Source organism: Trichosurus vulpecula, chromosome 7 (assembly GCF_011100635.1).
Source record: "Trichosurus vulpecula isolate mTriVul1 chromosome 7, mTriVul1.pri, whole genome shotgun sequence".
Classification (NCBI taxonomy): Eukaryota; Metazoa; Chordata; class Mammalia; order Diprotodontia; family Phalangeridae; genus Trichosurus; species Trichosurus vulpecula.
Window position 1 is genome coordinate 32,640,864 of NC_050579.1, and position 24,366 is coordinate 32,665,229.

At 41.6% G+C, this 24,366-nt stretch overlaps 1 protein-coding gene across 2 annotated transcripts; it reads left to right on the top strand.

The window, feature by feature from the left end:
- On the top strand, nt 1–23,426 carry CRK (CRK proto-oncogene, adaptor protein). 2 transcript variants are annotated; one of them, XM_036767009.1, is made up of 3 exons: nt 1–347; nt 8,731–9,266; nt 20,507–23,426. In XM_036767009.1, exons 1-3 carry the CDS (start codon nt 80–82, stop codon nt 20,642–20,644), a joined length of 942 nt encoding a protein of 313 aa, XP_036622904.1. In that variant the 5' UTR covers nt 1–79; the 3' UTR covers nt 20,645–23,426. The 2 variants fall into 2 exon arrangements, with proteins under 2 accessions (XP_036622904.1, XP_036622905.1); XM_036767010.1 differs by having other exon boundaries at nt 8,731–9,096; nt 20,507–20,600.
- Nucleotides 23,427–24,366: the final 940 nt, after the last annotated feature.

Sequence of the window (24,366 nt, forward strand, 5' to 3'; positions counted from 1 at the left end):
CGGAGGGGCTGCGGCTGCGGCATCGTCCTCTGCGGGCCAGGCCCGGGCCCAGGCCCAGCGTGTCGGGGCGGAGGCGGCCATGGCGGGCAACTTCGACTCGGAGGAGCGGAGCAGCTGGTACTGGGGGCGGCTGAGCCGGCAGGAGGCGGTGGCGCTGCTGCAGGGCCAGCGGCACGGGGTCTTCCTGGTGCGGGACTCGAGCACCAGCCCCGGGGACTATGTGCTCAGCGTCTCGGAGAACTCGCGCGTCTCCCACTACATCATCAACAGCAGCGGCCCGCGCCCGGCCGCCGCCGCCGCCGCCCCGCCGCTGCCCCTGCCGCCGGCTGCCGCGCAGCCTGGGCCCGGTGAGGGAGCGGCGCGGGGGCCGGGGCGCGGGCGGGCGCGCGGAGACCGGGAGTGCAAGGGGGCCCCTCCCCGCGGGGAGCCGAGCGGGTCGGGGTGGAGAGGAGCGGGCCCCGGGCACAGCCTCTACATGCCGAGCCCGTACTTTTACAAGTGGGGAAACTGAGGCTTCACAGACCCGCCCAAACGTCCTTGCGGACCGTCGGGCGACTTGTTGGCCTGGGGCTTCTGGGAGCGTCCCCTCCCCCAACCCAAGTCCTTGGATTAGGGGCCTGGAGGGCTTCTGGTAAATGAGGAAACTGAGGCCTCAAGTGCTTGACGCTGCAATGACCGGGCATCATTTGATTCAAAATTATATGGTAGTTTTACTTTGAAATGAAAATTTTCATCCAGTCTCTGTTTCCATTGCACTGTATCAATTGGCATAGCTTGGTCCTTCAGATTACTGGGTCCTGACTTTTCACGACATGATTTTTCTCTTAGATGATTTTTCCCAAATGCTTTTTTTTTTTAAATCAGCATTTCTTTTCAGATCTGCATTCTCTCCCTCCCACTCTGGCCCCCAGATTATTTCTCAAATACTTGTAAAGCTTTTTTTTTCTCCATAGCGGGGAAGGATGAGTTCCACTTAACTCCTCCGGAGAGGCTTAATTGGGGGGTCATAGTGACTTGATCTTTTTCTGCTTGGGCCAAATTGGTAGTCTGAGGAGTGTCTCAGCAGCAAAGGTCGTGGTTTTCAGTTTGTTTTGTGGAGGTGGAGCTAGGGATTCCAGGAACAAACTTTAGTGGTGGACACTTTATCAGAAAAAAAAAAAGTTCAAAGTGTTCTTCCAGAGACAGCCCTCTTAAGAATGTTAGTGGACTTGAATTTCTCTTTATGGATTTAAGGTCTGGAAGGGATCTTGGAGACCATCCTGTCCAAGTCCCTCTTTTTGCGAATGAGGAAAACTTAGGCCTGAAGTGGTTAATTGACTTTTCCCAGGTCATACAGGTATGATAGGACTAACTTGAACTCAGTTCTTCTGACTCCAGAGACTGCCCTTTTCCTACTACACCACACTGCTTCTCTAACTTAAAATCTAGCTGGCTACCACCAGGATACCTTTTCCTGTGTAGCCCTGGGGTTTGTAGGCTAAGGACACAACTGGATTTTTCTGGGCATTTGGTGCCCAACACTTCCTTTGTTGTCATAGTTGACAGTTAAAGAAATCCTTACGCAGTAGCAGTATCTTCATTTGATGTTACTATTAGTATAACAGGACAAAGTGGACTTCTCTGTTCTGTTAACTGCTATGTGTCTTGATGCTGGATCCAAGCCAATCTCTTCGGAAGGCATCCTTTATATCATCAGTCTTTTAAAGTTTTAAATGTTCCTAATGTAGACCATCTAAGGCCAGAAGTCAGGAGAACTGATGAATGCTGTCGTGTTAACACAGGGAATAAGTGACTCAAATGAGGAAGCAGTTTTTTAAGTTTGAAAATTTCTCGCTTTAAATTTTGCTTTTGAGGTTTTTTCTGATTAGATCAGTTCATAAAACATCTCACCTTTTCCAGATTGATTAGTGTCTTAGTAATTCAGTATTGGGACAGTATTATACCACATGGCTAATGTTTGTCCACAGTCAATTTTTTCCCCTAGCCTTGAGCCAGTTTGTAAGTGTGTCTTGGGGTGCCCCATTACATAGTAAACTGGGCAAAACTTTGGTCTTTCTCTGTGTACTTTGACTTGATGGCCGGATGTGGAAATGAAGGTTAGGTTTGACTTAGGGTTTCAAATCTCAGTATCAGTATGTGCCCCTCCTTTTCAAAACATAAAATGCAACTCAGACACTTCTCTGGCCCAGCCAGGGACTTTTAAGATTGTACAGTTGTATGATTAGGAAGGCACAGTTCACAGAGTGAAAAGGAGCTGTGTTGCTTTCTACCACATTCTCTTTTTTCCACTTAGTACATTTGATTCAGCTGCTGTGTTTGAAGGTTATTTTTTGAAGTCTTATAGGAAGTTGGTTCGAATGGTGTTGGGGAATCTAGAAACTCTCTTGCCCATTTCAGGATTCCAGTAGTGCTCCAAAGAACATTGCAATAGAGGAAAGAACACCTGGGAATGTGAATGGTTTAGTGCCCTTGCTCTCTGTGTGCCTTGGAATGGAGGACTGTGAAGAAAAGCTGCCCCCAGCCCCCTGCCATCCTTTGTTTAGGGCAGGAAGGTGGGGTGGGGAAGGAAATTGAGAGCTTCTAAAAATCTTTGGCAGATTGGGTAAGAATTCAGTTAGAAAGATTTATGTAAATGATTGCCTTGCTCTTCTGCAAATAGAAACGTAAGCAGCAGCAGTTTAGGTTAACTTAAATAAGTATAGTTATGCTCCACACTTTTCTAGTTAGAGAACTATTTTTAGGGTGGTATTAAGGGTTGAAGGTAGGGTTAGCAATACAAATCTTCTGGCTTCACTCTTTGAGGCTGGGCTTTCTAGTTGAGCAACCCTGATATAGAAAATGAATTACAGGATTTTAAAGCTGAAAGTTCCCTTAGAGATGATTTAGAGCAACAGTCCTCTCATTCCCAGGCAATTTCCAGCCTCTGAGTATTCAGTTTGACTTTCTATCCTTGGACATTTACCTGTTCATCTTAATGTAAATATAAATATTGAGTGCCAAATTCTAGGGTGGAAAATGGAGGATACTGTCTCCATCCTTGAGAAGATTATGATTTAATTGGGCAGGCTGAATGTACATTTAGAAAGTAACAAAGACAGATTGTACAAATGATGCATAATAGACAGAACCAAGGTCAGTGTAAATCTAGGAAGACTTGAAATAGGTAAATATTTATCACCTTAACAGCAATTACAAACCTTCCTATGTACAAAGAAGAGGAGAAAAAAAGGAATTTTATGTGAAACTGACCTATGTATATTTTTAAAAGTATATCTTACATTTAAAAAGCAGTAACTAAATTGCCCTGTTTGTGTTCCCTTTTGAACTCTTGGGTTTTATATAACATAGGGGTTTTTATGTTTTGTTGGTGCTTTTTTCATTCTTTGGGGGGAGGGGCATCGCTCTTACTTCACATCAAGTCAGTCCCACCCCCAAACTGAAAACTTCCTCTACAGCTAAGTATAACTAAGTGGAATATACCAATGTATTGACCATATCTTAAATGTTTGTCTCATTCTGAACCTATCGTCCACCAAGAGGTGGGAGTTATGCTTCATCCGTTTTATGATTGGTCACTGTATTAAGTCAGTGTTTTGAAGCCTTTGAAAATTGTTTTATATTATTATGCTCATCCTGTAAGTTGTTCTCCTGCATAAGTTAAGACTAGTCTCCCAAATTTCTCTGAAATCAACGCTGTCATCATTTCTGGGGTGGGGGGAAGGCAGGGCAATTGGGGTTAAGTGACTTGCCCAAGGGCACACAGGTAGTACATGTGTCAAGTGTCTGAGGCCGGATTTGAACTCAGGTCCTCATGGCTCCAGGGCTGGTGCTCTACTTAAAAGTAGAATCCTGTTCCATTCCATTCCTATACCACGGTTCAGTCATTCCTCAGATGATAGGCACTCTCACTGTTTCCTTTTCTTTGACATAACATATGGGGCCGTTCCATTTGGGTTGTATGGAAAAGATGAATCGTACATCACATTTGAAGGAAAGCAAGATATGTGTGGAGTAGCGCACATTGGCATAATAGGCAAAAAGAATTTTGCACCCTTTGATTGTGAACTCTGAGTGCGGGAAGCAGGGCTTCCTCATTTTCATATGCCTACCTCTCCCGGACGCGTTCATTAACTGTTACATTAGCATATCTGAAGGCACGGGGATGAGGATGAATGAGTGTGACTAAAATTTTTGTGCCAGATATAAATATTAGGGAGACTATTGACTGCTCTCAACTACTGCATTAGCATTGGGTCTTTGGCAGTGTTGTTAGGTAGCCAGTGTTGCTCTTCATGACATTGGTAAGGCAAAAGTCCTTCCCTTGTACCTTTCAACCTCTGTGGGCCACTTAAGTGGCCTTTTTTGTCCTCCAGCAAAACTACCTCTGGCTATCTGGCAACCTAGTCTTCATTTCTTATTCTTTATGTGTGTTTGCAGTCTTTTTGACCTAGAAAGTGCCCTTGGGTCATTCTGTACATTCTGGCCTGTGAGGTAATTGGAAGGTTTCTAAAAAGACTTCAGTGGTAGGGGTCAAGTGTTGTTAGGGTAGGACTGCCATTTTAAGGAAGATTGCATTTTAAGAAACTTAAATTATGTAAAAATTTATGTGAGTCTGCTTAAGAGAACACGCTAGACCTTAGACTCCATGAGCAATCCTTGTGGCTCTGAGTGTCCATCCTCAGTAAGGGCCTCACCAATGTCTGTGACTACCATTGGCAGGCTTAAGGCATAGGCAGGAAAGAAGAAAGAAAGGGGAGTTGTAGATAAGGGGGGAGGGAGAAGAGAGAAAAGAATGTCCTGGGAGATAAAGATAGGGCCAGGAGGATGGTGTGCTACCAGCGTTCTCTTCATGGGCTACCCTTTGGGCCTGCTGTCCTGGCTTGTTCTCAGCACAAGTCTCAGATAGTTTCCATAAACCTTCCAGTGCCTGGGGCTGTCAGCCTGTAACCTGAAGGCTCAAATGTTCAGATGAAGTCCTGGTGGATAACTTGAGAAAACACTGCCCGGTGAAACAAAAGGTGAACTTTCAGAGAGGGAGATGCATTGCTTTCCAGCAACCTGTTCAGAATCTAGCATTTGATGCTAATCTCAGGTGATAGGGTTTAGATTTTGGCTTTAAGAGTGCTAGCACCAGTGTATGTACACACACGCATGAGCGCAGCTCCTCTGTCCTCTGCTTTCTGGTTGTTTTGGTGTGACAGGAGGAGGTGGTTTGGGGGTCCTGAGACTCTTAGGAAGAGAAGGGAGGTTGAAAACCAGTCATTGTAGAGTCACAGGCTTCTCTGTGACTTACCATCCATTGGGTTTCTTATCCTTTTTTTTTTAGAGCTCCCCAGCCACGTGGAGGAAGGCCTAGCCTTGGAGTCCATGTTCTTTCCCTGACACAGGAGACTGTGGGCAAGTCCTTTAAATTATTTAGTGCCCCAGGCAGCTCTCCTGAGACCAGAACTTGGAGATGAGCTGCCAATAGACATGGAAGTTCTCCATAATTCTGCTTGGCCTGTGTAACCTTGCTTTTGTTTCTATGTCTGTTGATGTTGCTGTTGCACATTGGGACCAGCCCATACCTTAAGACAAAATATGTGGTGGATAGAAAAAGTGGATGAATAGGGCAGGTTTCATGTCCTGGGGAATTGTAGGAGCCAGTCTGGGTCTGATCTTTACAAAAGACATTTCCTCTTCCCACTGCCTGCACCTCACATCTTACTTTATCAGAGTCCTTAGGAAAATCAGGGGTGACAGTGATCTCATACCCCTAACAGAAGGAGTCACTTTTTGATACTTGGAGACAGTAACACACATGATCTCCTCCTCAAGTTTTTATACTACATGTGATTTTATTCATTTAAAAATTCATAAATTTCTTTGAATTACATTATGGAAGTCAGTGGCAAAATGAGATTCAGTGTTTAAAATAGGAATTAATCCTGTGACCTATCTCATTCTGGGATACTTGCAAATGTACCCAGACCCTCCCTCCGCCAAGTGGAAAGGGAGGCTGGTGACAACACTTTCTTGGCATGTAAGTAGTTGATTGAGGGCTTGAGAAAATGATAGGAACCATTCATTCACCTTGGCTTGTCTGAAGCAGTGCCTATCTTTTGACTGCTCTCCCTCAATAGGTCTGTTCTATAAACCATAGTCTTGACTGACAGACAAGGAAATGCTGAGCATAGCTCTCTGTTATTACTATTAATTTTGTGTCTTCAACTTGGAGAAGAGGTGTATAACGGTTTAGGATGAAGGGGGAAAGGCCTTGTTCTCTCCTGTGCTCAGAACCTTAGAGTGACAGTCTGTTGACAGCCTCTCCAGCTATAAGAAAGACCTGGGTTCTAGTTATTGTCTGAATAATTTTGAATTCTGCACTTGGGGCTTTGTGGGGCCACTTGTTGTTTGTTCTTGGTCTGTGTCTGCTATAGGTCTGTAGCCCAAGGTTTTAGGGATTGATCCACTTCCTGGTCCTGGATTGGGGCCGGCACCCAACATTCCAGTGTTTGGATTGGACCTTGCCTGCTAACTAACTTGTTTCAGCTTCAGCCCTGAATTCCACAGATAGACTTTGTGCTGTGCAAGGAATGTGTATTTACTCATGAGAAGTGCACTGTGCTTTAAATTAGGTCTTTGTTCTCCCATTATTCAGCTGGGGTGAAAAGAGAAGGCACTGCAGGACTCATTCTGAATTGTGGGCTTTTAAATCCATGAGTCCTTTCAGAGTTCATCTTTTTCTTTCCACCTCTTCCTAGTACTGAAGCTAACTTTGTTTTAAAGGCACGTCTCTGTATTCTAGTTATTCTTTCTACACTTATGGCATTCATCTCTGTAACTTTTTAGTAATTCAGGGTTTTAAGGATCTGAAATTTCATTGGTTTGGGCATTCACTCTATCAATGTAGTGTCTCCATGACATAGAAAGACATGACTGAAAAATTCATCACATTGGCCAACCTGATTATGAGCCTCTCCAAATTTAGGTAGTCTGAGTCTCAGACAACAGGCATGCAGGCTAGCAGTCTGTCTCTGGACCTAGGTTTGTTTGAAGTCTTTCCAACTTGTAGGACCTGCCCAAACCTGTTCTCTGCTGATGAGAATCCAGGGACATGTCCCCATTGTGATGAGGCATCCAAGGAGCTCTTTTACCATTCCTAATCAGCTCATTCCTTCTTGGTGTTGAAATCATCATCCTTTCCCTCCCCCCAACCCCTTTGCCCCAATATATAACTTACAATGCTGGAGTCAGGAAGACCTGATTTCAGATGTGGCTTCTGATACTTCCTAGTTGTGTGTGACTTTGGGAAGACATTTAGCCTTTGCCTCAGTTTCCTCATGTGTAAAATGGAGATAACAGCACCTACCTCCCAGTGTTGTCATGAGGATCAAATGAGAATAATTGTAAAGCATTTGGCCTAGAACCTGACACATTGTAAGTGCTGCATTAATGTTAGCTGTTATTATTCCTGATTAGATTGTGAGCTCCTTGAGGGCAAGGGCTGACTTTTCCCTTCTTTTCTATGCTCAGGGCTTACTACAGTGCCGGGCACATAATAGATTCCTAATAAATGTTTATTGATTGATTGATAACAGTTTTAGAGAGCTAGCTGGTACACTGAGACACTCAGTAACTTTCCTGTGGGTACATAGACAAGCTCGGGTCTCTCTTTATGAGATAACTTGGATTTGCATATGGCTGGTTGAAAGCTATATCAGACTAGGGCAGTGTGTGGGATGGGGCTGGTGCTTTTGATGATGGAAATACACATAGTCTGTCCAAGACAGAACTTGAACCCAGATTTTCTTTATTCTAAGGCCAACCTTCCAGCTAACCACTATGCAGTGTTGCCTCAGTTATAGGAGAAAGGCCTCTATTTCCTTAAATTTCTTATTAAAAGTAACATTGATATCAAAGAATAATGGATAAAAGGTAAATGTGAAATAAATTAAGGATCTTAAAGTTAAACTTTAATTTGATTTGAATATAAGTACCATATGTCTAAACAAGATAAAAACAGAACATTTGTTCTGTCTCCCTCTGAATCTTTTATAATACTATTGAAAAGCATGTATTTTCTCATTCAGTGGCAGCTCTGTCTTTTGTTTTACGTGGTTGAGTGTTCTTTGTCCTTGAATTTTAGAACCTGAGGGTAGAAAAGGGAGTATGGTCTAAAATCCATTTTCTTCTGGTAGGCTAAAGTCATGTTTTATGAAAATTCAGCTTGAAAGTTCTTTTCTTAAATCTCTTGTTTTAGTTGTAGCTGTTGTAATCTAACTGTAGCTTTCACTAGTCTTCCCATACTTCCTAGTTTAAATGTCTCTTCAGTCCTTTGCTGTCAATTTGATTTCCACATTGAGCTGTGGAATCTCCAGAATTGATTTTCCATAATAACCTTCCGTGTGCGATTGCAACAGAGACACTTAAATTTATTTTTCCAGGTACTGAGAGTCCGAGTTTTCACAGATAATACTAGGGGCAGAAATATCAAAGAGTGTAGGTTCTGTGAAACATGTTCTGTCTTGGGATTGTCTCTCAGAGTACCAGGTTTTGACTATTTCTGATACTATTAAAGCTAACATAGACCATTTTGTGGACATTGAACTCTTTTCACGTGGTCATGTATTCAGTCAGTTATTTTACTAAGTTTCTTGGGTATCACATTTGTATTTTAAATTTGAAATCTAAAGTTTATTTTCAATGCAGTGGGTTCTTTTGAATAATATCTTGTTGTATTTCTTTCAGGGCTGAACCCCTCCAGACTCCGAATAGGAGATCAAGAGTTTGATTCATTGCCTGCTTTACTGGAATTCTACAAAATACACTATTTGGACACTACAACCTTGATAGAGCCCGTTTCCAGATCCAGGCAGCATAGTGGAGTAATTCTCAGGCCAGAGGAGGCAGAGTATGTGCGGGCTCTCTTTGACTTTAATGGGAATGATGAAGAAGACCTTCCCTTTAAGAAAGGAGACATCTTGAGAATCCGGGATAAGCCTGAAGAGCAGTGGTGGAATGCAGAGGACAGCGAAGGCAAGAGGGGAATGATACCAGTCCCTTACGTCGAGAAGTATAGACCTGCTTCCGCCTCAGTATCAGCTTTGATTGGAGGTAACCAGGATAATTCCCACCCACAGCCACTGGGTGGGCCGGAGCCCGGGCCCTATGCCCAACCCAGCGTCAACACTCCGCTCCCTAACCTCCAGAATGGGCCCATTTATGCCAGGGTTATCCAGAAGCGAGTCCCTAATGCCTACGACAAGACAGCCTTGGCTTTGGAGGTACATAATGGGCAAAACGTAGAAAGAAGAGATCTGCTCCAGGGATCTCCCTTTCAGACATATTACAGCTTTGTAGCCGTGCAGTGCGAGAGCACCAGCATTGTGATGTTACTGTAGATGTCAAACCAATAACTAATGATTTAGGAGTTTGATGTTGGAGATGAATACATCTTCGTAGAAAGCCTAACCTAGAATGAATAACCATATAACTACTTGAAGCATGGCTATTGATTGTTCTTCATTCTGATCGATTTCTTCTACTAAGTATACTTGGGCTAATTTCATAATAACCCTATCTTTACAAGAAATAACCTAAGAATTTTCTCTTCTACATTCTAACTTCTTCCTTGTTTTCTCTTTGTTCTTTTTAAACGGTTTGGGTTCATTCACAAATTTGAATGTAATAGGCAGACTGCATTGTCAAAATATTAAATGTCACATTTTCCCCAAATACAATAGTCTTAACATCATAGGGGTTGGTTTTCTCCAAATTTGGTTGTATTAACCAAGCAGCCAGGTAAGAATGTCAGGAGGAAACTATAAAGCCTGTCAGACAGGTAAGGTGACCCATGGGTACTTATTTCTAGAAAAAGAAGGATATATTTTGGTTTCAAAGAACTTTTGGCTGCGACCCTGTTTAATTTTGCTTGTTTCTGTATTTCTCAGGTGTTTGCAGATTTCTCCAGGAAGGCAAATTCCCTCCTGTAGTGATGTGTTATCCTTGGTAGTACATTCTCTTCTGACCAATAAGGGCATTGTGTTGATGCCTTTCTTTATCTTGTGGGATCCTTGTACATGCCATTTGGGGGCAGTTCATAGCAAGGCCAACACAGTTTCTCGATAACTACCTTTCCTGCAGAAGAGACTTGCATTTCAGTATCCGTTCTTGAGATAAAACTTGGGTTTACATGTGACCGGTTGAAAGAGAAATCAGTTGTGGGGTGGGGGGAAAGAAAGGCTGGTTGCTGTTGATAGTAGAAATGTTCCCGGTTTAATTGGTCACATTAACTGGAGCATCTTCAGATGCCTTTAATTTCAAGATGATATCATTGTGCTTGAAGTTGAAGTAGCTTATAGGGTAGGACCAGGATACTTTTGAATCAAACCCTGTTGCTGAAAGCTTTTAGATATGAAAAATTGTTGCTTTTCGTTTGATTTTCCAACACTATAGTCTGCATTTGAGTGTGCATGGAAGGTAGTGCCTGGTAAACTTTTCTTATTTAGCTTTGTCCTGAAAAGTGAAAAAGTTTTCTGATTTACTTTATTTTCATCAGTTACAGAATGGTATAATACATAATTGGCTGTGTAATCAAAAGAAGAGTGCTGGAATGATATCAGTCCTGACTTGGGGAAAACCAAAGGACTGCTTCTCATTCGTGAGCACTTTTTCCTAATTTTAGAGTATTATAGCTGGTTTTAGCTTAATCACTTCATCGAGACCCAGACTTTGACTAGAAATTATCCTTCCAGTATGGTAATAGAGAAATGTCCAAAGTTTAGAAAAGGGGATAAAAGCTCACGTTCTCTGGGTGTTTTCTTGAATGTGGGCTCCTTAGGGACAGGAGCCTTTGGTTTCATATGGCTTTAGAATTTAGAGTAAGCTGTAGACAGGGTACTGGATGTAGGACCTGTTAGAACTAGGCAGAATGTGTAAAATGATAAAGATGGTAATGACACAGACTGGCTTATGTCCAGGAAATAGATTAATAAATTATTGCTTTTATTTCCATGTTATTTAGTTGTAAAGATAATTGTTTAAGAGTTTTGGCTTTTATCATAAAATCTTTAGCACTTAAAAACAGTCTAGCTTATTGTGAAACACAAATCTTGTTAAATTAGAGCATTTATGGTGATGTAAACACTTTCTTTTGCTGTTGGCCAGAATGAAGGTGAATGTTGAGTAATAAATATTTAGCTTTAGGGATAAAAGTATAAAGAGAGTCCGTGATTTTATTTTTGTTTGCTTGAGTGTTAGTGTTGAGACACATGTATTGATTGCTAGAGAGCATCATCCCAAAGTATGATAAATGCTGGTGATGTATATTTAAATATGAGGCTAACTTTAGAGCTCTTTAAAAAAAAAACTGGCTCATTGTTACACTGTTATTTATCTGGCCTATGATTCTGTCTTATGTTCTGATCAGTCATAGTAACCCTCTGGATGGCTGATCTTGGAATGGCGAGGTACCTTAGAATGGGGCTTTATTGTAATTCTGTTTTTGTGGGAGGAACTTGAGTTTCTTTCAGCCAATGGTTGTGTGTAAGATACCACGCTAGGTGCTGGCTATACAAAGACAGAATTGAGGCATTCCCTGTCCATGAGGAACTTCTGTTCTGCTGAGAAATTAAACAAATGCCTAGATTAGCCATTGCAAGGTAATTTGAGAAAGGGGAGAGCATTAACAACTGGGAGAGTCAGGGAATAGAAGGAGGAATCATTGAAAGCCAAGTGGAAAAGGTGCCACCTGAGCCAAGGCTTGAGGAGAGGTTAGATTTGGAAAAGACCTTAGAAAATCATCTAGTTCTTTGTTTTATAGCTACATCAGATATAATGACTTCTTATTAGAGTATTGTTATCCAGTGTTTGATGTCTCTCTTTTTACTCACCAGATACCTAGGGGAGAGAGAGGGAGAGGGGGAGAGAGAGAGAGAGAGAGAGAGAGAGAGAGAGAGAGAGTGCGTGTGTGTGTGTGTGTGTGTGTGTAAGATGAAGGGCATCTTGTGCTAAAAACCAACAACCCTAACTATCCCTCCCTAGAACTACAGATGTGGTTGTCTGACAAGCCCTATAAATGGTCCTAAAAGCCATTGTAGAGGAAGTTTTTCATTCTTTTTTGCTCACTTCCTTGAATCATAGCAAAGTAGCTGCTGTAATCGTCACATCTTATTTTGTGGTTTGCAGATGGTACTCTTCCTCTGGTATATATTGAGAGCACATCTTACTCTTGTAGTACCTCATTGGCATTTGGTGGCCCTGGCTTCTTAACAGTTCCCTTGGCTTTGTACCAGAACATCCTGGAGAGGGGCCACACCCTGGCACTTTGCTTTTAGTAGCTGGTATTATTTAAGCTTACAAATTACAAGACTGCTGTAGGAGTGGGGCTTCTTTGGACATAAGTTGTAGAAAAGTTCAGCGTCTTGGACCAGGTCTCCAGCATACAGATAAGGGGCCGTCAGTCAGCAAGCACTTATTAAGCACCTGCTGTGTGCTAGGCACTGGGCTTAGGTGTTGGTGATACACATAGAAAGAAAGAGGCAGTCCCTGCTCTCGAAGAGCTTAAATTTAGGGAAGACATGAACATACATGTGTAAATAATACAGAATAAATAGGAACTCTAAGGTATGGAGGAAGGAAATACTTTATGTAGAAGGCAGTGCTGGCTTTAAGAGAGGTATTCTTAGGGGTGGAGGTGAGGAAGGTACTGCACCCTAACAGCCAGGACTCATTTGGAACAATGGGAGGTGATAACAGGGCATTGGCAGATCTTCCTGAAGAAATGCACCTTGTTTTAATATGCTCTGTCACAAAGCTTCTGTTTGTTTAAAGGGTAAGGATTCTGGCAAGCTTATCATTAAACCTGTTTATAGGATCAGCCAACAGGAATCACCTGGAGAAGAATCAGCACAATAAGAACCCTTGTGGTCCTTAGTTTCCTCATCTGTAAAATGAAGCGATTTGTTCCATTCGTAGCCTTTGTATCCACGTTACCACTTCCACATCCTAGGCCTTAAAAAAAAGGTTTCGTTGATTGAGTGTGACCTGTCTGACTAGATAGCCTCATAGGCCCCAGGGAAAAGAGGTCAGTCCTACAATGTAAGAATGAACTCCTTGGAGAATGTCACCCACATTCTTGTGGACCTTTGGGTCACATGTACCTTGTGGAAAGTTAGTGGAGTGGGTAGACAAATGAAAGGGATTTCTCTCTGTGAAGAAAGAGTGAATCTCTGTGTGGTCTGTAAGTCCTTGGTGCTTCAGAGTTAGCTGTTGCAAGGCAGTTGTGAGTTACCTGCCTCTGGAATGGATGTTGCTGTGGGTACCAGGACTGAGCTTGGGTCAGTGCTTGGGCAGTTCTACTTTGCTGGCTTTTGGAACCTTCTCCTGGTAAATGATTGGAGGCCACAGAGTGGAAAGGGTACTAGCTGGGGTTTAAATCCTTCTCCGGGTTTTAATCAAGTCATTTAGCCTCCTGTAGGCCTTAGTCTCCTCATATGAAATTAGGGGACATCTTTAAGCTATACTGTAAAAAGCTCTTTATTTGCCAAGTATACTGTGTCTCAGAGGATGTTATCTAGTCCTCTGTTAGAATACCTGCACGGGTAAGGGGCTCCAGACTGCTTGAGTTAGAATATTAAGATGAACGCTGTCCCAGCAGGTTGTGTGATGCTGTCTTTCTTTTTTTCCCCAGAGAGGCAGGCTTTGTCTTAGCTGCCAAGGCAAGGACAGTGTTGTCCAACCCACGTCCTCTCATTGGAGGTTTGGTGTGATGCTTTTACACTTTCCCCTAGAGCAGGGCTGTCCAACCTTAGGTTTTTATTGAAACCATAGACAATGTATTTTGATTTGCCATTTTAGTGAGGGCTCTGCGGTAGCTAGGCTTAGTTTACTAAAGCATTTATGTAAATTTCTGTTTGTAGGCTAGCCACATTTTGGACAGCCCTGCCCTAGAGGTAGGCCAGTAAGGACTGACAAAAAATATCTTTTTAAAAATTTTTCATTTTTTCTCCCATTTGGACAACAAAAAAAGAAAACTCCTCATAACAAATATGCCTAGTTAAGCAAAGCAGATTCCTACATCGTCCGTGTCCAAAAATGTCAGTCTTATTCTGCACCCTGAGTCCATTGATCTGCCAGGAACTGTGGGGAGCATCAGGCTCCATCTTCACTTCTCTGAAATTGAGGTTTGTCATTGCAGTGATCAGAGTCTTTCAAAGCTGTTTTTCATTATAATCTTGTTACTGTATAAATTGTTTTCCTAGTTTTACTTGAGCTACTTTACATCAGATCATAGAGATCTTCCCAGTTACCTATAAAACTGTCCATTTTGTTATTTCTTAGGTATCATCATTACATTCATGGACCATAATTTGTTTAGCTATCCTCTGGTTGATGGACACTCCCTTTAATTTCCAGTTTTTTGCTATTACAGAATGACCTCTTTCTTTGATCTCTTTATGGTTTTGGCTTATAGGCACAGTTGAGTGACTTTATGGAAATAATTTCAAATTGCTTTCCATAGTGGCCGAACCAATTCACAGCCTGGCCAGCAATCCATCCATGGAATTAATGCTTTTGTTTCCCCAAAGCTTCCATTTTCCTTTTTGGTCATCTTTGCCTGTCACATAGGTATGAGATAGAGCCCCAGAGTTAGCAGATACTATTTATTTACTTATTTATTCTCTTACCTATTTATTTTTAGTGAGGGGCAAAGAAGATCCGTTTGTTTTCAAGAAGGACCGTAAATTTCGCATATCCTTTAGATTGTTGTAGTTTTTGCATTTCTTCAGCCAGGTTCTTTTATTTCTTAAATGTGGTGTTCTAAACAAGATCATTAAAATGTACTGCGTTGCTTTTTTGTTTGTGACTTTTATTTATGCACATTTTTGTGCCTAAAGACTTAGGCATTTTGTATGTAGTAAGACTGGATCATAGAAACATGGATGTTACAATGGGTGAGCCTTTAGTTAGGGACGGAAAGTAGAAGAGTCAGATGGGGTTGTGGATAGAGGGAGTAGAAGAGCAGTTAATCACAGATGACGTTTTAATTTCACAGCCTCATGGATGTTAGAGTAGGAAGGAAGCTTAGAGATCATCTCATTTTATAAGTGAGGATCAGGTCTGGAGAGGTGACTTGCCCAAGACCACCCAGTTTCTTTCTTCAGGGTTTTCAATACCAGTCTCATCTGGGTTACTTCTTTATTGAAGAGCCCCTTAGATATCGTTGTCCCCTAAGGCCAGCCTACATTTGACCACATTTGAACGTAGGGCCATGAGAAGCTTTGGAGGTGCCAGAGCCTAGGGAAGGCAAAATGTTCCCTAGGTCTGGGAGCCTCCTGCAGGTGACAGTAGGGAACCTTTTCCCTTTGCCTTCCCTGGAGACTGTGTGGAGTGAGATCATACATTTCTTTCTTAATAAGGGCTTACTTGGGCTCTTCTGCCATAGCATATGGTCCAGCGCACTTAACAAACTAGAAAGGAGAAAGGTCTGCTGCCAGCTTGTTGGGCAGGTTTGGTAGTCTTCAGCAGTGAAAGCAGAATTAGTCGTGATGTTTCTGACTCTCCCCTAATAATCATGTGAAGTAGCCTTTCTGTTAACTGTAACCTGCATTTGGATACCAGAGCAACCACAAGTAGCTGTTGGAGTTTTCATAGAAGAGCACATTCCTTTGTGTCTTAAGGTTTTGTCTGTGCTGAATTAGGAAGTGGTGCACATGGTTCCAAACCACATACATCCTCCTTATCTTCCTCCAGGCCTCCTTTCCCCCCTCCTTCTTCCCCCATTCCTTTCCTGCCTTGGTGAGGAGGACTGGATAGGACAGGAAGGGGGGTGGGGAGGGAAGACCCTTACCAGAACGAAGTGTTCTTTCTCACACTCCCTGGGGGAAAACAAGAGAAAAAGTTCTACTTTGTGAGAGTGGTTAGCTCTGGTTATAGAATAAGTATTCATTAAGTGCTTTGCTCATTAACTTTTGGTTCCTAGGTAGGCTAAACTAGTAACAAGCAAAGAATTTAATGAGCAGTCATGGGAGAGAAGGAGGGAGGGAGAGACTGATTGAAGGGAGAATACTCAGGGAAAGAACTCATTCTGGTATCTGCTAGTGAATTTTTGGCTCCTAGGTAGGCTAAGTAAGCCACTCCCTCTGACTGCCTTTGTAGTTCTGGATCTCTGGTGGTTCTTTCAGTCCCAAATTGCCTCCAGAATCTCTCAAGACCACCAGCAAACTTCTCACCTCCTTTTCTTCTTCTAAGTAGAAACATTTCTTTAGGGCTGTTACCTGGGACTGTTACTTCGGCCTTTGCCAAGTCCAAAGTGGCAAGGGTCAAGTAGTTAGTGGCAGAGGTGGAGCCTGAACCAAGGTCTCTGGGGCCATTCCCCTTAGGAAATGAATAGAAATGGTAAAGTGAATGTTAAAGTTGTGAGTACAGATAGACCCTTTAGGGCAAGTGCTCTTCACCTTTCTGTGTTGTGGACCCCTTGGACAGTCCAATAAAGCTTATGATCCTCTTCTCAAAATAATGATTTTAAATGCGTGACATAAAATGCCTGGGATTACAAAGGAAACGAGTTAGAGTGAAATGAAATTACCAAAATATTTAAAAACAAAACAAAACAAGCTCACAGATCCCAGGTTAAGAACTCCTTTGAATATTTTACAGCAAATAGAAATGAGGGCCATTAAACCATACATAAGAATTTCTGCAGGCACATATTGACTTAGAAAACCACATATTAACATGATCAAGGTTTTGGTGTTTTAAAATTTGTTTTGTGGAATATTATCTGGCTCAGCAGCATTCCACAGTATTGTGGGCTGCATGTCTTTGGATTTCTGTTTTACAACACCAGAACAACAGAATTTGGAACATAAAGTATATACCTGTTCTTTAAACTTGGGTGTCAAGAAGAAACACAGCTAGTGGGATCACAGCTAGTAAATGTCAGAGTTAAAATTTGAACCCAGTTTTCTTTTTAAGCTTTATTGATCATTTCACGGTACCCACTCAGCCTTCCCTTGTGACAAAAGAAATAAGGCAAGCAAATATAACCAGTAAGGGGGTGTGTGTCTGACAGCCCTCCTCCTCCATCTCTTCCTCCCTGCTGCCAGGGGAGGGAAGTGTGTTTTATCATCTGTTTTCTTGGTCATTCCTGCCCTCTTGTCCACTGCCCCATTCTGCCCCTCCTTCAGAATGTGAGCCTTCTGAGTCAAGGGATGGATGTCATTTTATATTACTCTGCCTATGGCATCCAGTGGGTGCTTGTCAAATGCTGTAAATAAATGACAAATGAAAAAGGGAAAGTGGAATGTACTTGATGGTAGTTTGACCTTAACACAGCATGTGACTGTCAGACCAGAGGCATCAATTTCAATGGCTTGTGCGTAAGCACTCTGTGTGGGGGTGGGAGTGGGGGGAGGCATAGCTGTATCTAACAATCACAAATTTTGGGGAGGGATGACTAAGAGGAGTCTTTTGGGATTGCAATGCAGAATTGCTCCCTAAAGGGGTGAAAAGGCAGCAATAAAAACCTTGGTGAGTTAGGACTGAGCTAACATAAATGGGAAGAAATGAGAGTCAGAGTACTGTTTGTGGCCTGAGCCTAGCAGACGTACAGCCCAAGTATCCTCTTCCTTTGCCCGGGGTTTCCTTTTCATTTCTCCATATCTACATATTGAACTGTTTCATTTTGTCATCTCTTATATTCCCAGTCTATGCCCCATTCCTCTTTGGTGCCTATAATCCTAAGCCTTAGCTCCTATATATATCCCTGTGAGCACATTTCAGGATTCCTGGACTGCTCTTTGGGAAATCGTGGCTTAAGGTAGGGAAAGGCTTGAGGCCCATATTCTGTCTGGCTCCTTTGATGCACTGTGTGAGTATTGCTTCTTTGCTTTTATTGATTCAGACTGGACTCAGAGTCTTGTGATATCCTCACTCTTTTGTCAGTTTCCAAGGGTGACAACAGGATCCATAGATTTGTTTTTGTCAAAAAATGTTAATTTGTGGACAGTGGCTTATTTTCTTAGGTGGGCTTAATTGTTTTTTCACCACAGATTGGAAAATATTAGCGATTAAGCTCCTCATAACAACCCCCTCATCTCTCCTTTTAGGCCTTTGCCTCTCTTAAATCACAGGCTGCTAGAATGTTAGAACTAGAAAGGGCACTGGCCTCCTTGCTTGCTGATTCTTCATATGATACTTTGTCTTCTGACTCCAAACATTTTCACTGACTTCCCCCATGGCTGGAACTCTCTCCTTATTTCCTGACTCCTGGCTTCCCTGAAGCTAGCTAAAATTATACCTTCACTAATATGCTTTTCTCAGCCCTCCTTATTCTTAGTGCCTTCCCTCTGACATTATTTCCAATTAATCTTGTTTGAATATAGTTTTTTGTCTATTATCTCCTCCCATTAGACTTAACTCCTAGAGAGCAAGGGACTCTTTGGTGCCTCTTTTTGTATTTAGCACAGTACTGGGCACATAAGTGATTGAGTTCCTCTAGTTTAAACCTTGTTTTTAGGTGAGGCAAGGGGGCCCAGAGACACAAATGACTTGTCTGTGATCATACTGCCCCTGAGCCCATGTCCATTTTATTGCACCATCTGTTTTATAAGCAGAAAATATTTGGGGTCCTTGAGCTAATAAAACTGCCTTTTATAGAGCTAGTTACTTTTTAAAAAGTACTCTGTGTGTGTTTGTATATACATATGTACACATATGGAAAAAAAACTTCCCCCTAAATCCTAGCTCTTCCCTTCCCACTCCCCCACATGCACCCACCAGACTTCAAAATCTCTAGGCGTATTGTACCAATACTTACCTATCAACATTCTGTAGAAGTCATCAATGAGCCAACTTTTGTGGCTGTTTAATCATTTAGGTAATTGACTTGAACCCAGTTAAGGATTAATTAATAAGTATGTCCTTCCAATTACCTAGGTTCTGAGTTACCCTTCACTCTTCCCTTTCCCCTCTCCACAAATCCAGTCAGGTGCCAATGCTTGTTGGTTCTGCCTCTGCAGCATCTCACCTCTGAAACCCCTGCATTCACAAAGCCCCTACTAATTTAAGCTCTCATCTCTCTTCTGGATTATTGCAGAGAACCTCTACAATTGGTCTGAACCAATTTCTCTGCATTGGTCTGAACATGTCACTTCCTTGCTCAAAAAACTACCAGTGGAAACCCCACCTCTGTTTTCCAAGACTCTTTTCTGTGTCAAGGATGACTCCTTCCTCATCCCTCCTTGTAGAATATCTAGCCTCCTTTAGAACTCAGCTTAAGCACCGTCTCTCCCTGAATGGCCATCCTGATTCTCCTCCTGGGAATTACTTTGTATGTATTGATCCACATTAATATTGTTTCTCCCTGGTAGAAAGGAAGCTGTCTGAGAGCAGGGACTGTTTTATCTTTGTGCTCCTAGCGCTTCACATAGTGCCTAGTATGTAGTAGGTGATTAAAAAGTTTTGGCTGAATTTCTAAAAAGTTGACAGCATTGAACACCTTTTACCTTCTGGGCCATTGAATTATTTGTAGCGTTTGCCACTATTTGAATGTTTAGTTTGAATTGAACCCTTTGTTATACATGGTTAGAAAATTAAAATGTACCTATAGATCTCCATGTTTTTTTCTCTTTTAAGACATCAGTAATTGACTGTTGTGTTCTCAGAACAGATTGTATGACCTTAATCTTGCCAGCATTTAGTATTCCCGGCCCAGGGATGGGCATATGTCTAAACTAAGATTTCTGTCTCAAAGCAGGACAGTGTGGTGTTATCCATTAAGCCATCTGAATGTTAGAAGATTTTAAAAAGGCAAGGCAAGAAGAGCAACAATTTATTTATCTCTGCCGGAAAATGAGAGTATGGAGACTAGGAGTCACATTAGGAAGCAGCCTCAAAGATACATCACAGCAGGGCTGCAGGAAGTACCAGGCTGAGGGGGATGCAGCCATCACAGGAGGGTGAAGGACTACTACCCACCTGCTGATATGGAATGAAGCTTGGTGGGGAGACCATCTTATCCTTCTGTGTTTGAATCAGGAGTGCGTGGCAGTGAATTGCATTGCTTCCTTTGATTACTCCTGGCAGATTTTGCTCAAGTGGGACAGTGGTCAGGTTCCTTACAGTTGGGGCTGCATAGGCACACACATGCCCTCATTCTACACTGGACTGTGAAAGTACAGACTAGAAATTCAGGTTAATGTAGTTGAAAGACACAGTTCTTGTTAAATGAATTTATCTTGAAACGTTTGAAATTCTAAGTATTATTTTCCAGGATTGTGTTCTCCTTTTTTCTGCTCTTGATATTTCTTAGACATACCCCTTTTATGTTAACCATATGAAGTCAGCCTGGTGAATGAGGCTGAGCTGCTGGCAACTGGCTGTCTGAGGCAGTGTCTAAGCTTTTTTGGTCAAGTCAGCACCAAAATAATCACATGAGAAGGTCTTCCTAACCAGAGTACTGAGATTGTTAGCATCCATTCTTCAACTGTAATAAAGTGCTTTCCTTGTTCTCATCCTGCAGGTCGGTGAGCTGGTAAAGGTCACGAAGATTAATGTGAGTGGCCAGTGGGAAGGGGAGTGTAATGGCAAACACGGGCACTTTCCGTTCACGCATGTCCGCCTGCTGGATCAACAGAATCCTGATGAGGACTTCAGCTGAGTGTAGCTCAACAGTTTTGCTGACAGATGGGAACAATCTCAGTTTTTTTTCCAACTGCCATCTATACAATTTTCCTACCGATGTCAAAAGCAGTATAGTTTATATATAAGCATTCTGTTACCCATGATCTCCTGGGACTGAACTACTCCATGCCTAACCTTGGTTCAAAATATTCAGGGTACGAAACTGGATGGCTTCTGGGTCAACTTATAAAATCACTGATCGTAGGTGGTAATGGCTGTTGGTCAGGCATACCATTCCACCCTGCCTGCATATTGTGTAAGGGAGAGAAAGCAACATCACACTATGTTCAACACTGAATTTTGGTTTTTTCCCCCAAACCGGTCGTATAGTTTAAGTAGCTTGCTCCCTTACTCTCAGGCAAAGCTAATCAACCTTAGGAAAATTGATGGACAGGTAGGAGTGTTGCACCCTGGTTATTATCCTTATTACTTTGTGGTTTTGTGTTTTCATTCTCAATCCATGCCATAAATGGTTATAGACTGTATTTTTTCATCTTGAAGAAACTGTGCACAGTGTGATTAGGAACTTTTAAAAGGTTCCCCTGCCCTTTGGGATTGCTTTATAATTTACAGAAAATGACCACTCTAAGACATATTCTGACATTTCAAATCCTAAGAATTTTGAGGACACTACTTGAGGCATATGTCTTCCTTTCTAGTCAATGCTTCTTATTTTTTCTTAGGATTAATTGAATATTAAATTCGTTCTGCTAACACATGGCATCCTTTTTTCCCCTAAATCTGCACATATGTAACTTAAGAGAATTGTAGGTTTAAGAACCAGTTGTGAAATAGAATGTGCAGAGCACCAGACTCATTAGCACACAGCTTTATGCCAGTATTTGATTCAGTGGACAGACAGGCCCTGCCCTCCCTCCTGAGGGGAAAAAAAGGGTCCCAAGTGTCAGGTACTTAAGTTACACTGACTTGGCCCAGTCAGGGCCTGAGTTGGGGCCTACAGGGAGTCTCTTGAATTCCTGTATATAGTCTTTGGAGTGGAAGGACCAATCACTTAAGATTATTCCGTGAAAGGTTTTGGGGCCAAGTCCAATCTTCTACTTATATGTAACTTGCAGTCAAGGCAGCGGGATTTAGTGCTTAGAGCAGTGCTTCTGAACCAGTCATGACAACAACTTGTGGACAAACCATTGTACATGGGCCAGATCCATGCTTAAAGTAGCTCTCGTTGTAAACCAGCTGAATTATCAGCCATCATTGTTTTTCTTTGTGTTCAGATGTAGTTTACAAACCTTACTAACCATGATATTGGTGATATTCTTATTGGGTGAGGTGTAGCAAGTACACAAGATGACCAAAAATGTTCCAGAACACTTCGAGCACACAAACCCCAAAACGTAGTGCCTGGTACATGAAGGTGCTTAATAGATTCTTATTGATCGATCATGAGGCTTTTATAGATGTTTAAAAAGTGTCAGAGACACACCCCCCAAAACAAGGAAGTGATTTTATAAAGTATTTCCCCTGAGATGACCCGAATTCTTCAAAGGTTCCTTGCAGAAGGGATATGAGTTGAAGCCAGTGGAGGACAATCGATTCCCACTTGTCCCTGCTTAATTGCAGGGAGCAATGGTGTGGATGACAAAAACATTTATATTTGGCTTTGTAACATTTTTTTGTGAAATTTTTTAATTGTTTACCTTCTTAATCATGTTTTCATAGGTTAATAAAAGATGAGTTTGTGATCACTGAGCATGCCAAAAGATGGTAGAGGAAAAGCAAGCATCCCAGAATCATGCTGTGTGACATTTGGGGGGAAGCCTTGGGTTAGTGAGAGAATCCAATACAAATATCTGAGTTGACTATAATTAAGATAATAGTTTTACCTCACACTACAGTAAAACTTGAGAGACCTTGAATCTTCAGTTTTTCTTTATGTGTTAGCACAGTGCTATGCACATAGGCACTCAGTAAATGATTGAATTCCTAGATTTAACTCATTTTGTTATGCTTTGTCTCATTGGTTAGTCAGGTTTCAGTGAATGAGCACAGATTGGTGAAACCTAAATGCATATTAACTCAGTGATGTTTCCCCGAAAGTATGGTATTTGAAATCTTTGTGGAGAAAACTGTCAGACCTGATGGGGAACTTTGTATTTTGCTTTGCATTTGACTTTCAAATTGGATTGTAATGGTTATATAATTTTGTCACATGTAAAATTATTGGGACCCACATTTTTGCCCAAATCATGAGCATTTCTAATGATGAGTTGTCTGTGACCATAAAAGCAGGGATTCTTCTATTGGAGCATTAAGATTTGGTTATGCATGGGCAGTTGCTGGACCTTAAGAAATCAAATGTCTTCTATAAATACTCTCTGGAAGCAAAATATTAGTACACTATTTAATTGCAAATGTGCATTACATCACAGAGCAAAAGTAAACCTAAATTGGCTGCTATCGTTTTATATAATCTCCTTTCAGCAAAGCCCATTCTTTCAATATTAATGTTTGACATGATTAATTCTGGTTAATTTGTTGGAATTCTTGTTAATACTGCAAATAGATAATTTTTAATTATCCATTAGTAACATTTCACTGTTAATGGTTTGGAAAGGGTGATAAGCAAACCAATTTGAAACAAAATATAAACATGTGCCATTGTATTATAACACTATACACTTTCTTGACAGTTAAAATCTTTTTTTAAAAATTTTTTTTGTAGCATGTAATGTATATGTTTATATATGTAGTAAATAAAAATATGGCCAAATGATTGGCTTGGTGATCTTTTGAGTGAAGAGTTATCTTTGAAGTTCTTTACAAGTTTATACATACAAATGCATTGTCAACATTTGAGCATAGTATTGAAGAGAGATGGAAATGGTCCCCAAACAACCTTGGTACAATTAACAAGACAACTTAGTAATTTTAAATACAAATTAATCATGAGAAGAATTGGGGGTGTATGATAGTTGCCATGAAGTACGTGAAAGCCTTCCCTGTGTCAAAAAGGACCTACAGGCAACATGAGGCCCCCTGAAGGCAATGGACAGAAGTTACCAAGTGGTAGATTTAGACGCAGTGGAAGAAAAAGCTCCATCACAAGAAAATGATTCAAAAGTAGAACAAAACCTTTGGAAGGCAATAGATTAGCCCTTCCTGGAAGTCTTTGAGTCAAGGCTGGACAGCCACTTTTGGAGGAGGGATTCTTAAGGGCTTGGGATACACTGTGAAGTGGCTGAGGTCTCAACTCTGAATTTCTCTGGCGTGATGCAAACAGTATAAAAATGTCAAAGGAATATGGATTAAAGATTAGGTTAGTTAGGGGGTTCTTGGAAGACCTATTTTGAATTAAACCTTAAAGTTGAGAACTCGTGAAGGCTGCAGTTAAATTGGCTTGTGAAGGTAGTTATGAGAGTTGGTCATTTGAAGGGCAGGGATGTGATAAAGGACTAGCAGCATGCAAAGGGATAGTGAGGTTTTGTTTTTAAGGGGATGATGTGAAAGCAGACAAATCAATTGTTAGGCTTCCTTGGTCCTCAACAACAACATGCTATAAAAGGAAGGCCTTTCTGACTTTACATCCTATATACATCTAGTTGCTTTGCTGTAGATAGCGTAGTTGGTTGTGCCGAAATAGGAGGATACAGCACAAATAAGCTGTTGGTTTTTTGTGTTTTTTTTTTTTTGTTATTTTTTAACAAAGATTTGCTTCTGGGTAGCTTGGATAGGGGCCAA